General features: G+C 37.9%; 1 protein-coding gene and 1 non-coding gene across 5 annotated transcripts in view; one reads left to right on the forward strand and one right to left on the reverse strand.

The window, feature by feature from the left end:
* Positions 1–5512: 5512 nt before the first annotated feature.
* On the reverse strand, positions 5513–5648 carry LOC114097987 (U8 small nucleolar RNA). Its single transcript, XR_003583652.1, has one exon. It is a non-coding gene; the product is annotated as a U8 small nucleolar RNA (small nucleolar RNA).
* Positions 5649–6449: 801 nt separating this feature from the next.
* The window catches only part of Sumo1 (small ubiquitin like modifier 1), a 28098-nt gene continuing 19813 nt past the window's right edge, over positions 6450–14734 (forward strand). For 3 of the 4 annotated variants that reach the window (XM_071618903.1, XM_071618904.1, XM_071618905.1), the window contains exon 1: positions 6450–6676. In XM_071618903.1, the coding sequence (XP_071475004.1) occupies positions 6614–6676 (63 nt within the window). In that variant the 5' untranslated portion in view covers positions 6450–6613. The remainder of the gene's footprint in view (positions 6677–14734) is intronic. The other variant, XM_027941775.3, reaches the window with a different exon arrangement.

Below are 14734 nucleotides of genomic sequence, written 5' to 3' on the forward strand. Positions count from 1 at the left end.
GTCAAATTTTTCATTTTACATCTTTTCTCTTTTGACCCAATTTTTTTTAAAAAAACTTCTTTTCTACCTTCTGACTTTTCTGACCCAAGTGAGAAAATGAGTGTGAAGGTTGTAGTGTGAGTCAGTTTCTAATTTTTTGTACAGTTCTATTCATAGAAGACAACAAGTTAGTTTCAGTGGCTGAGGTAGGAGGATGGCATGTTCAAGGTCAGCCTTGGCAAGTCAGCATGACTGTGATCTTGTCTTTAGGTTAAATCTTCCAAACTCATCCCCAACAAAGACGACATGTTAATTGTATTTGAAGTTTTATAGAAAATGCTTATTTTTCCAAGTTATTGATAATAGCAACAATAGAGAAATTATTAGAAAAACAGAGATAGTTGAAATTTTTCTAAGACAATTGAATGATTTGACAAGGGATGGGAAATGCTTATGTTTTTTGTTACTTTGCTTTTGATTGGTACCGGATGCATAAACTGGTGGTATTACCTCTTCCTAAAGTCACAAGAAAAGAGATGTTTCCAGAGAAGGGTCCAAGGAGTTCTCAGGGGAGAAGGGGAACTCAGGATCAGTGGGGTTCTTGGCATATGTGATGGAAAAGACAAAGGCATGGACAGAGGTTTATTTAGGAAGAATGAAAAACTTTTAAGGGAGAATTCAGGCTGTCTTGAGATTGAGAAGTAGCCCTGACTTGGGCTGGCTGAGGGGGTTCCAATATTTATAGAAGGGCTGTATCAGGGGCGGGATTGGAGGTGGGTCCAGGGTGGAGCTACACAATTTCGCTGTGCTTACATATTTCCCTTATTTTACAAGGGCATGGGCCAAGGGCATATTGCTCAAGACTTACAACAATGCTTGTGGGTGTTTCCTTGATTCTAAATTCCTGTCTCACTAATATGAGCAACTCGGTATCACTGTTCTCCTTTCTTATTTTTGTCTTTTTAAGCTCTTAAAAAATATTCTTAGGGGGCTGGGGTATTGGCTCAGAAGTAGAGCACTTACCTAGCGCGTGCAAGGCACTGAGTTCCATCCTCATCATCACATAAAAATAAATAAAATAAAGGTATTGTGTCCAGCTACAACTAAAAAAATAAATAATAAAAAAATGCTCTCAGATTACCAATGGTTCCCACAAACAGGGTTTAACTCCTTCCTATGTTGAAAAGGTTGTTTACTGCTAAACTGAGGAGTTTATTTTGATCTGATTTGTCTGTTAGTTAACACAACTGTGGAATGCTACTTCACCCATGGTACCAGATGGGTGTGGGAGAGACTTGTGATTCTTTTTTGGACAAGGGAAGAAGAGATAAAGGGTGCCAGAGCATGGCTAGATTATGTGTGCATAATAGATATCCAGGTAATGTTTAATTTTAATTTGTCCAGTAACCTTATTGGAGAAATTAGAAAATTGGTCCAAGTATTTCATGTTTCTAATTCTCTCCAGTACTACTTTGACCACCATTTTTGTTTAGAAACTGTCCTTTGCTTGTAATCCCAGCAATTTGGGCAGCTGAGGTAGAAGGATCACAAGTTTGAGGCCAGCCTGGGCAATTTAGTGAGACCTGTCTCATGATAAAATAAAAAGGGCTAGTGTCTCGAGGGGGCAAAACTGCAACATATGGAGTTGAGGGGAGAAATAAAGAATGTCCACGCGCTTCTGACATTTTCAATGCTTTATTCACTCAAATTACTCAATACAATTTCATTCTATAGGTTCTTAATCAAGAAAATGACAATCCTTAATGCTAGGCACTGCAATAGAGATAATCAATTCATAGCAAACAATTCTAGATTAATTAATTCACAGCAAACAATTCTAGATTAATTCTAAGCAATGCAAAACACACTTAATCATGACAGGCTAATGAAAGACATTCCCTCTGCATGCTAAGTTTAAATGTCAGATCAAAAGTCTTAAGCCTTAGGTTTTGTGTCCAGCAGATGCACACTCACTCAGACCGCGGTGACCAAGTCCAGAACCAAGGCAGGCGTTTTCCTGGTGTGAAGTGGACGACCAGTTGAGGAGAGGGTTGTAGGGAGAAGTTCCGGCTCTCACCAAGGTCCAGACAGGCGGTAGAGTTTGAGAGTGGTGAGGATCACGCAGATCAGAAAACCATATGACAAGTGATGGGATGTCATATCCTCATCAGGCTCTCCAGCTGGAGTGCATCCTTGTTTCAGCTGGCTGAATCCCTATTCATTTGCTCTATTATTTATACTAAATTCTGGGGCTTTTGACCCCTGTTTCAATCCTTATCAGCTACCACTGGATTTCTCAGTGACATCATTTGCCTTGGGGTCAGAAACATCTGGTCTGGTGGTCTCTGATCTTCTAGCCTTTTTCTCTTATCATGCGAGGACAGCCTGCCAGGGGCTTCACCCTGTTTATCAGGGTGAGGAGAAGTAACTTGTTTGAGGCCATACTGCAGCTTTCTGTGGGTGTGCTTAGTGAGACTGTAGGTTTCTAACTGGAATTTTTAAAATGGAGTTGCTTAGGCTCAAGCCTAAGGCTATCCTCATAGCTGGGGATATAGCTCTGAGATAGAACACTTGCCTAGCCATGTATGAGGTTCTGGCTTCAGTCCTCAGTATCATAGAACAAACAAAAAACCTGTCCTTCCCCTTTATTGTGATCTACCAAATTCATTCATTAGCTCACTGACTTTCCTATATTCTCAAGATCTGCTCTCATCTAGGATGACATCAATTTCTATATAACCTATCCAACTCCCTCTTATTCCTCTATCTCTTCATTTCTTGGGACACTTTAGTGACTCACTTCCAAGGCCACACCCCTAGTCCTTATTATCACCAAGAATTGCTCCACCTCTGAAATCTTATTGCTGTAATACATTTGCGGAATGTAACAAATGTCCAGTAATAACTGGTTTAATATGATAGTAATTTTCAAGGTGAGGATTGAGGAAGAAAGAAAGAAACTTCCAAGGACATTCATCTGAATCTCAGAGGTTTGCTTGATTTGAAAACCTACAAGGGCGATTTTTTAAAATATAGTTTTTAGTTGTTGATGGACCTTTATTTTTTTTTTAAAGAGAGAGAGAGAGAGAGAGAGAGAGAGAGAGAGAGAGAGAGAGAGAGAGAATTTTTTAATATTTATTTTTTAGTTTTCGGTGGACACAACATCTTTGTTTGTATGTGGTGCTGGGGATCAAACCCAGGCCACACGGATGCCAGGCGAGCGCACTACCGCTTGAGCCACATCATCAGCCCCTGGACCTTTATTTTATTCATTTATTTATATGAGGTGCTGAGAATCTAATCCAGTGCCTCACAATTGCTAGGCAAGTGCTATACCACTGAGCAACAACACCAATTCCTACAAAGGCGATTTTCATGGGCCTCCTATAAGTAGTATTTCTTCTGCCTTCTCTACCTGTTGTAAGTCACTGAAAGAATGGGAATCAAAAATGAAAAAAAATTTTTTTGACTAGTTTTTTTCGTTTTTAGAAAACATGGTCCTTTTTCATTAAAAAAAAAGCTATATATGCTAACATATAAAGGGTTTTGTTTTTTTCCAATGGATTAATAAAGATTTAAAACTTTTTTTAGTTTTAATTTCTAATATGATAAATATTGATAGAACACACATAAGCAAAAACTCTTTGATGTCTTCAGTAATTGTTAAAAGTTTAGCTGGGCGTGGTGGCACATCCTGTAATCTTAGCAACTCAGAAGGTTTAGGCAGGAGGATTGCAAGTTTGAGGCAAGAGCCTACAATAAAAATGAAAAGGGCTGGGGATGAAACTCAGTGGTAGAGCACCTGTGAATCCAATCCTCAGTACTACTAAAACAAAACAAAACAAAAGACAAACAACGCCCCCCCCCCCAAAGTTTAAAGGAGTCCTTGGGTCAAAATGTTGAAGCACTGCTGCTCTAGCTTATAGCTTATTTCAATTTACCCTTTGAATTTCAACTTATATGCCATTTTTTGTCTTAGATTTTCCTGAACATCCTGCGTGGATGTGTGTTTTCTACAGGTTTTCTTAATATACTTTATAAGTCATTAACAGCTCTGTGGGGCCATTGTGTGTGTGTGTGTGTGTGTATGTATAGTTTTTTTATATATATATATATTGTTAATATATATAATTGTTAATCTTTTTTTAATATTTATTTTTTAGTTTTGGGTGGACACAATATCTTTATTTTATATTTAGGTGATGCTGAGGATCGAACCCAGTGCCTCATGCATGCTAGGAGAGCACTCTACCACTGAGCCACAACCCCAGCCCTTGTCTCTTTAAAATGTTGATTTTTAAAATATAATTATAGAGTTGTGCAATTATCACAATTTTAGAATATTTTCAGTACCCCTAAAAGAGATCTTGTACCCATCAGCAGTCGCTCCCTATTTCCTTCCTAATCCCCCAGCCCCTAGTAATATGTTGATGCAGTCACTCAGTCCCCTAATTTTTTTTTTTTTTTTTAGTACTGGGGATTGAATTCAGGGCCTCACTCTGCTGGGCAAGTACTTACCACTGAGGTACATCTCCTGCCCCTAATTTATCTTTTGTCTATAGACTTACCTATTCTGCATATTATATGAATGAAACCCTACATCATAACTAACTACCTTCTTTCAATTAGCACAATGACTTCAAGGTTCATCACATGGTATCAAGTATGGGTACTTTATTTCTTTTTATAGTCCATTGTTCCCTTGTATGACTATATCAGTTTGTTTATCCACTTATCAGTTGCTGGACAGTTGGATTGTGTCCACATTTTAGCTAGTATGAACAATGTTGCTGTGAACATTTGTGTACCTGTTTTTTTTTTTTATGGATATATATTTTCAATTCTCCTCGGTACATACCTAGGAGAATTGCTAAGTTTTAAAAGGAAAAAAACAAAAAACAAACTCAAACAAACAAGAAAGAAATGAACAAGCAAAAAAAAAAAAAAAAGAGATTTGCTGTTATATGGTTACTTTATATTTTATAGTTTGAGGAACTGTTACCTGTTTCCCAGCGCATTTTATATTCCCATTATTAGTGAATGAGTATTGCAATTTCTCATATCCTTGTCAATACTTGTTAATTATTTTTGATAATGGTTATCCTAGTGGGTATAAAGTGGTATCTCTTTGTCATTTTAATTTGCATTTCTCTGGGAACTAATGATATTGAGCATTTTTTCATGTCCATTTGTATATCCTCACTGGATATTCCAGTTTGCTATCTGTTTTTACATTGGATTGTCTTATTGTTTGAGTGATAATAATTCTGTATTATTATAAATATAAATATACCCTTATCAAATGTTTTACTTGCAGGTATTTTCTCCCATTCTTTAATTTGTATTTTGAACGATAAAGACAAAAGTTATAATTTTCATCAAGTCCAATTTTTCAGTTTTTCTTTGGTTTCTTGTTATTTTGGGATTCTAAAACGCCATCATCTAACCTAAGTCATGAAGATTTGTGTCTGTTTTTTCCTAAGAACTTTTTGGTTTTAATTCTTGCATATACATTCTTCTTCTTCTTTTTTTTTTTAGAACCAGGCGCAATCAGGGTGTTGCAGGTCATAATTAAGCAGAGATGCTAATCACTTACCATTTGAACTTCAATCATCATGTTCTGTCTGCCCTCTAAAGGAGGAACAGGTAAGGATTATCCCACCTGACAATTACATATATACTTTTGATACATTTTAAGTTAACTTTGTATATCCAATTTCATTCTTTGCATGTGCATGTCCAGTTGTCCCAGTACTAATTGAAGACTGTTCTTTCGCTTTTTAGTTGTTTTGGATTTCAAATTGATGTAAATGTGAGGGTTCATTGATTCCCCCCACTCATTTTTTATTCTATTTCATTTATTTATATCCTTATCATCCATGCTCGTGCCAGTTGGGCCAATGTATTCTGAAGAAATCTTAAAAGGTTCATTCTTTAACTCAAAGCACCAATTCAAGGGTTGGAATTAGCTCCTCCCCCCTTGAGTTTAGAACTTTCAGCAGCATCTTTCATCAGTAGCCATGAAGATTGTGTTCAAGGAGTCGTTTTTTAGTTGTTTCAATCAAGGTCATTTGACAGGGGTGCGGAAGTTGTGGGAGCGAGAGGATAACCAAAAATAGTAGCTCTAGAAATAAGGACTGGCATTCAATTCCACACTTTTAGGGAGGGTCGACGAGCAACACTGGGAGGAGACAAAAGAAGTATCTTGGCTCAGAATTCAGGAACGCGCAAGGTGTTGGAGGGGGAGGAGTCTGGGTTGTCAGTATGGCTCCAAACATTGAGACCGGGAGCCGGGACCTTTTCTCCATGGAGATGGGCTCGGGTCTGAAGCTTAAGGCGTGGTCCTCCGAGGCGGTGATGAGACTCCAGTTCACTTGTGCTACAACAGCAAAGCGGCTTCTGGGGATCTCCCGCCTTCGGACTGCTCCCCCACTCGTTTTCCCGCCTCCCTTTTCCTCTGTTCCCCATTCCTCCTCCCTGCGCGTAGCGGAAGTGACGTGAGGCGTAGCGGAAGTCCCTGCAACCGCGGTGTTGTGCTGTGGGGAAGGGAGACGGATTTGTAAACCCCGGAGCCAGGTTCTACTTACCCGAGGCCGCTGCTGTGCGGAGATCCCCGGGTGAAGCCACCGTCACCATGTCTGATCAGGTACTGGGCTGGAAGCCATCCGGCGGTGGCGGCTGGGGCCTTACCTTGCAGGTCCGCCTGCCGCTCGGCTGGGGCTGGGGATGGAGGCGCGGGGGAGGGGAGCGCGGACTTGGGGAGGGTCGGCCAGTGGGGATTGAGCGGGCGAGGGAGGGGAGCGGGCTCTGGCCGGAGACGCCTGGACCTGCCTCGGTGCTCCGGGAGCTGCCCCGCCCCTCTTCTGTCTCGCTCTTCACCCCCTGTGCCCCAGTACTTCTGGTCGCGGCCTCCCTCAAGTCGTCCCCCTTCTTTCTCCCGGGTCGACCAGGTGCAGAGCCCTGCTTCTACCTCCCTGAGAGGATCCCTGGGGAACCTGTCCATCTCCCTCCAGAGGACTGGTTGCAGAAACGGGGCCTTAGGCCCCAGTTATGTAACGGGCGAGAAATCCCTGACTGGGAGGCTCTGTGGCCCTGAAAAGCGGCTGGACTCTACTTTCAGATTCTTGGTCCCGGAGGGCGCGGGGCGGCGAGGGAGACGTTGTCTGATATTGCGGGGAACCTGGAAAGGGCTGCTTTGCGTTCGGGTTGCTTCTAGGGCCCAGCCGACGCTGCTCGCCTCGGAGTCCTTTTCCGTGTGGGGGTGCAGAGCTGTCGCCTCTTTTCTGTACTTTCCAATTTCTTACTCGGGATTGGTTCATCGACTCTCCACTTGTAAGAGAGCACTAAGAATAACCAAGAAACAAAACAGTAGAACAGAACTGTTGGAGCAACCAAAAGCTTTTTATCTGAGCATTAACCTGCAGAATATTGATACTTTTGAGGAAAACGATAAGAAAACTTTGTGCTTGTAGAGCAGTTCCAGAACATTTGCAAAACCCTGCCTGTTAATGGCAGAGTGCTTCAGCTCAATGTTGTTCTCAAGACTTTGCTTGGGATTTGCATTCAGTCAGCAGTGATTGATTTTGCCTAAAGTTGTTTTTCCTCAACCTGTTCTAGTTAACTAGGTTTATGGCTAGTTTTTAATTCAGAGTTTTGATCTGGTCCTCGTTATGTTTTTTTTGCTCAGAAGACTTTGAGTTTTAAAAGTATTTTTGACCTTTTACTTGTTTTGTGATAATTATTCAGAAAAATATGTTTAACGCCAAAATGTACTTGAACTTTTAAATTTTACACACTTATTCCTTTGGTTTTTAACTCAGTTTTGTATCACATGGTGAAATCAAGTGAGGTTTTTGTTGATTTGTACTATTACAAAAAATGTACACTTCTGTATTTAAAGCTTAACCATAATCTAGATTAGTTTTGGGTGGATTTACTTAGTGATAATCTAGGTTAATTCCCAAGTTAGTATGGAAATGGTATTATAAGTACCTCTCTAGACAGTTGTTTACTTGGTAACCAGGGAAGAAAGAACAGCTATAAATGCTCAGTTTCATTTTGATGCTCAGAAGTAGCTAGAAAGCATGTTGAAATTTATGATAGCCTGATGAAAGAATAGTATGCAGAAAAAAATAAATTGTAGAATTATTTTTGCTCCAGTTTGAAGTCAGATAATTTAAAAAGGCTGTGAAGAAAGAAATAGAGGACATAGGACGCAAAGAGATTGTTTTCATAGGATCTGTGAGGCCAAAACTATTTTCATATTAATATTAAGACAGTGTGTGTTTGTTTATTGTCTTTCTTATTCTTCCATGGGTGTTAGTGAAGCTTTCTAGAAACTAACTTGACTTGTGATATCACAACAGATTGAAATATGGAAGCATGTAGAATATCCAGCTGTTTTCTATTGAGCCAGACGTTACAGAGATTTGCAAAAATGTGAAAGTGCTACTTTTCTCACTAATTTTGTTTTGGAAAATATTATTAATAAAATGTTATTTGTTAAATAATGGGTTTATTCTTATTTTAAAATGAATTAATAAATATTTTAAACATTTCTCAGTTTCATTATTTAATATCATAAATGTCAATAAATATAATCTTTTTTTTAAAAAAACAATAGTTTTGTGGGTTTCAGAGACCAAAATGTTGGAGAAGTCTTGCTCCAGGCTGATTGACTAGCATCATTAATAATTAGGGCCCAGTACAAGTTCAGTGTTGGGTGCTAAAGATTTAACAAGATATGAAAATGAATCCATACCTTCAAGAATCTTGTGAGAGCAAAAATGTCCATATTACTACTGTGTAATATGAAAAGTAAGATAACTGAACCACTATCCCCAGAAGACAACCTTAGAATGATGTGGTAGACTCTTGCCTAGCACCACCAAAAAATTTTTTATTTTCTGAGGCAACCCAGAATTTTATTGTTTGGTGCTAAGATAATGAAATAGAATAATAATTTCAGGTTAAAATAAGTGGACATTAGATCCACATAAAACTTAAATTGCTGGGTTCTCCATTGATAAATTAATTTTTTAAAAAAATTTGAGTAAAAACATTTTTATAGTTTTAACAATCCTGTTATCTTCTGGTGGATTTGTGGACCATTATTGTCTGAAACAGGTTCTAAACCTAAGGGCCATAGATTCTGAGGGCTAAAAATCCACTGAGCTGTGTGAAGTGTTTTGTGCATTTTTTTTTTTTTTTTAAAGGGAGAAAGAGCCCATAGCTCTCATCATGGGTACACGATCTCCTAAAGAGGGTAAGGAACTGTGGTGTAACCAGTGACAGCAATCTGACTGGGATTCTCCTTTTGCCTAATTTCACTTTACAACAAAACCAAGCACTCATATAGAAGCTTAATATCAAACTGTCATTTAATCTGTACAAAACTTCCCTTACTCCTTTCTTATTTTCTAGTTTATTTCTTTTTTCTTTCTTTCTTTTTTTTAATGATAATCATCATCAAAAGCATCTTGGGCTGGACATGGTGGCACATGCCTGTGTCCCAGCTGCAAGGCTCTATGCACCTCAGCAAGACATTGTTGCTAAACAAAATATAAAATATAAAAAAAAGGACTGGGGATGTGGCTCAGTGGTTAAGTGCCCCTGGGTTCAATCCCTAGTACCAAAAAAAGCAAAAAAAGAATAAGAAAAAAAAAAAAGCATCATTATCTTGGACCTAAGCTCCTCAATTCAAGTCTGTTAATTGACAGTGCTTCTCTATAACTGAATCACCCCACCCCCACCCCAGAAAGAGATATTGATTAAATGATTTATCTCTAGACGAGTATTTGGAATCTTTATATAATTCTAGTTATCTGTTGCTTCCGAACAAACTACCTCAAAATGTAGTGACTTAAAACAATCTTTTATTTTGATGATTTTAGCTCTGTGGGTTAGATTCATCTCTGCTCCTTGGTGTGTGGGGCCTCAGCTGGGAGGTGTATAAGGCCTAAGATGCCTTCAGGGAGGTAGAGTAGGGTGGAATTCTGCTCTTCACAGAGTGTCATAGCCTCTCTGAGTGGAGCTAGACCCCTGGGTACTCAGATTTATGGCAGGTCAAGTGCTTATAAAGAGTGTGTTTCAAGATAACCTGAGTGGAAATAGTAAGGCTTCTGGGACCAGCTTTGGAAGTTACATCTGTATTCTCTTGCTCAGTCAAATCCTTGAGACCAGCCCAGATTCAAGAGAATGACATTTGGACTCAATTTTTCAGTAACAGAATTTGTACTTATCTTTAACACATAAATTGTGTTTTTTTTTTCTGTCTTGATAGCATTAGCAATGTTCTTTATAGATCCCTGCTAATGTTTACTGATCTTAGCAACTGTAGATGGGGGCTGCAGGAGAACTGGTTGTGTAATAAAATTCATAATTATGTGTATTATATATCATAAAACAGTTAAGCCCTAGCTATTACTCGAGCATGTGATTAGCAGTGGGTGCCTTAACCATTTCATGCCCTTGATAGACATGGAATGCTGCTGGTGGATAATGCAAACATAGATGATTATAATGAAACACTTCAAATAAAATGTTACCTAAATAATAACTAATAATATTTTGAAAACTGAATATGATTGTAATGGTTAGAGTACTCATTAAGGTTAGTTGAGTAGTTCAACTTCAAAATTATAAAGCATTTGTCAGGGCTGGGGGTGTGGCTCAAGTGGTAGCACGCTTTCGCCTGGCATGCGTGCGGCCAAGGTTCAATCCTCAGCACCACATACAAACAAAGATGTTGTGTCCGCCGGAAACTAAAAAATAAATATAAAAAAAAATAAATAAAGTATTTGTCAGATACATTATGAAAGCCATTAGCCCTATAGCAAAATATTAATATTATAACTCTTCTATGTAGTATTACAATTATTTACATTTTAAATATCTTTTTCCATTAATCTGTTTGCTTTTGAAAGTTGGAAATCAGGCTTTATTCATCCCCCTCCCCCAATAATGCCAGTATAGTGAATGGGTACTTCATTTTTTTTGAAGGAATAAGTGGTCAGGTACATTCATTAATAAATATTAAATGTTATGTTGTCAGCACTATTTTAGACACTAGATTTGGAAGGTTGCCTCAAACACATGAAGTAGCGGGTATCCTCTCTCTGTTTCTGATTCCTTGGTATTGTTTTGTTATTGAGGAAGCATTGGTGGTTGTCTCAGAATAGGTGTTTTTTTTTTTGGTGGTGGTGCTGGGGATTGAACTCAGGGCCTTGTGCATGCTAGGCAAGCACTCTACCAGATGAGCTATATTCCCATCAAAAACATCAAAATAGTTTTTTTTAATATGATGTTTTTGCATACTTTATCTATTTCTCTTAACAATAGACCTGGTAACTTTATATCCAAAATTGAATGATTTACTTCTTCCAGGACATTGGAATTGTTATGGATGGTTTTGTCTTGACATCCTCAGCATTCCATTTTGGAATTTCCTGAAATTGTGGAGTTTTTTTTGGATAATTCTGTTACTGTTCTAGTTCTTAAAGTCTTGTAGGAAAGTTCACATGGATTCTATTGTTGAGCAACAGTTTTGCAACTAAAAATTTGTGTATTCTCTAAATATAACTTTAAAGGTGTGTGTATATATAAAGTATATACATATTGTATGTGTGTATGTATTTGACTTATTTTTTTTGCAGTCAGTTGCCTTGTCTGTGCTAATGAGAATCTTGAAGGAAGGAAGGGTGGAGTTCTGTGCTCTGTTCTCAGTATCTAAGGCCAGTTATTTTTAATGGTTTTACTGAAGATTACTATACTTACAGTAAAGTGCACATTCATGTAAGTTTTGCTAAATTTTCACAAATAATACATCTGTGCAATTTGTACCCAAATCAGGAGCCTCTGTCTTAACTTTAAAACATATAGATTAATTTTGTCTGTTTTTGTACTTATAACATTTTATAAATGTATACATACAGGATGTACTTCTGGGTCTAGCTTCTTTTGTTCAGTATTGTTTAGAGATTTGTCCATTAACATTTTGTGTAGTTGAGTGTTATTAAATCTTGTTGCTGTATTGCGTGACTACCACTTATTTATCCATTCTGCTTTTGAAGCACGTTTAAGTAGTTTTCTAGGATCTGGCCTTTTTTTTTTTTTTGGACCAGGGATGAACCCAGGGGCACTTAACCACTGAGCCACATCTTCTTCTTTTTTTTTTTTTTTAATATTTAATTTAGAGTCAGGGTTTTGCTAAGTTGCTTAGAGCTTTGCTAAAGTTGCTGAGGCTGGCTTTGAATTTGTGATCCTCCTATCTCTGCCTCTCCAGCTGCTGGGATTATAGGCATGCACTCCTGTGCCTGGTTTTCACTTGGGTCAAGTGAAACCTGTTTATAATACCTTCTGTGTCAGTTAAGATTGCTTTTCGACTGAATAACAGAAAGTCTGATACATACTGGGTTGAACGTAAAGTCTGATACATACTGGGTTGAACGTATGCTGTTAATTTTTCTTAGCAAACAAGAAGTCTAGACATAATTAGCTCAAGGGTTAATGAGGTAGTTCCACAATGCTTTCCTGCTCATTTCTCCTCCATGCTTAATTTATGATTCACTTTCATGCTTTTTGCCTTGTGGGTCAAACAAACAAACAAAAAAATTACTTTGTGTTTTAGGCAGGAGAAAAAGAAGGAGAACAAAGGGAAAGAAAAATATGTTGTGTCTCTGACCAGCACTATGTTGCAGGGCCATAAAAGAAGCTGGGAATAAGAGCCAACTCTGATGGTACATGTCTGTAATCTCCACTACTCCAAGTTGAGACAGGAGGATTACAAGTGTGAGCCTAGCCTGGACAACTTAGTGAGACCTGCCTCAAAGTAGAAAATGAAAAGGGCTAGTAGTCTCTGAGTTTTGATCGACAGCAACTCAAAAAAAAAAAAGGAAAGGGCTAGGGCTTGTAGCTCATTGGTAGAGCACCTGCCTGCCTTACACATGTGAGACACTGGGTTTGGTCCTTAGCACCACATAAAAATAAATAAAGATATTGTGTCCAACTACAACTGAAAAAATATTTTTTAAAAAGCTAGGAAATATATATGTATATCCTTAAGATATTTCTTTTTTTAGTTGTAGTTGGACACAATACCTTTATTTTCTTTATTTTTATGTGGTGCTGCGGATCAAACCCAGGGCCTTGCACATGCTAGGTGATCGTTCTATCGCTGAGCCACAACCCCAGCACAGAAAATTTCTTTTTTTAAAAAAAGCTGGGCAAATTTAGGTTTCTCTTGGTAAGTAGGAATGGGAAAGAAGATGTTTTCTAATTTTGGATACAAACAACCTAGTTTGTTCCAGGTTTTGCCTAGGTCCGTAGTCTACAAAACCAGCAAAATTTTCAGTTATAATTTTTAGTTACTGATAAGTTGTGCCTATTTAGTTTTTATCACAATTCAAGGTTGAGTGTAAATATTCAGAAGGCCCAGTGTCTTGATGACTTTGACTTAAATCTTGAAGTTTTGGAGTTAAATCTGGTCAGTTCTATTCCAGATCTCCAGTACTATTTTATGTTTGAAGATGAAAGTATATGTGTATTTTTGTGTTTTTGGAATTCTGGTAAATTTGTTGAATTATGAGGAAAGTGGCTTCTTGTAATTCTGAGTTTTTACCTTTTAATAATTGATGTAAGTATTAGGATTATATAGTTTAACCCTTGTCAAGCTTTCTTTATTAGGAAATAAAGTGAAATAAATTGATGCATACAGATTTTTTTTTTTGAAACTTTGAATGCCCTCTTTTTTTTTTTTTTTTTGGTGGTGGTACTGGGGTACTGGGGATGAAACCCAGGAGGGGGTACTTTATCCCTGAGCTACATCCCTAGTCCTTTTATTTTTTGAGACCAGAGTGATCCTCCTGCCTGAGTATCTTGAGTTGCTGGAATTATAGGCATATGGCATCGCACCCACTTTTGAGTGCATTTAAAAAAATTTTTTTTTTTTTTTTTGGTTGTAGATGGACACAACACCTTTATTTTGTTTGTTTACTTTTATGTGGTGCTGAGGATGGAACCCAGTGCCTCACACATGCTAAGCAAGTGCTCTGCCACTGAGCTACAGCCCCAGCCCCTTGAATGCATTTTTAATGAAAAATTTTATAAAATTGTTAGTGTATATATAGTGAAATCTATGTACCCTTCCCGTGGCCTATTTTATTTAATCTGTGGGACCCCACTCCTTCATGTTATTTGGAAGCCAGTCCCAGACATTGTATCATTTTGTTTGTAAATATTCAGTATGTATCTCTGAAAGAGGACTTTTTCTTTTAACATAACCATAATACTGTTGTTATATCTTTAAAAATTAACATGCTAATATCACTAAATAAGAGAAAATTAATTTTTAATTTGTTTTGGGGTTTCTGCAGAATTTCTCCTCTTTCAATAACAATGAACAGTCTTTGACTGTTAAGTTTGATGATATGTCCATGTGACTGAATTGCCAAGGAACTGATTGCCAGAGTGCATCTTTGCACAGATCTTGTTTTGACTTTGAAATGGCATAATACATTCCTTTTTATGATTTTTTTACTTTTGTAAATGAGAACTGGTATTTTTCATATCTATTCCAGTCTAGCCCTCTTTCCAGACCCAGACATCTATTTGCAAGCTGTTTGATCTGTAACTTAGAAAGTAGGGTTGATAGTGCACAGTACTTAGTAAATTCCTTTACCACTGCAGTTATCAGGGGTCAATCTCTGAATGACCCAGACCTGAAAGATTACGGGTTTTAGCACATACACTTATTTTT

This window comes from Marmota flaviventris, chromosome 11 (genome assembly GCF_047511675.1).
Source record: "Marmota flaviventris isolate mMarFla1 chromosome 11, mMarFla1.hap1, whole genome shotgun sequence".
NCBI lineage: Eukaryota > Metazoa > Chordata > Mammalia > Rodentia > Sciuridae > Marmota > Marmota flaviventris.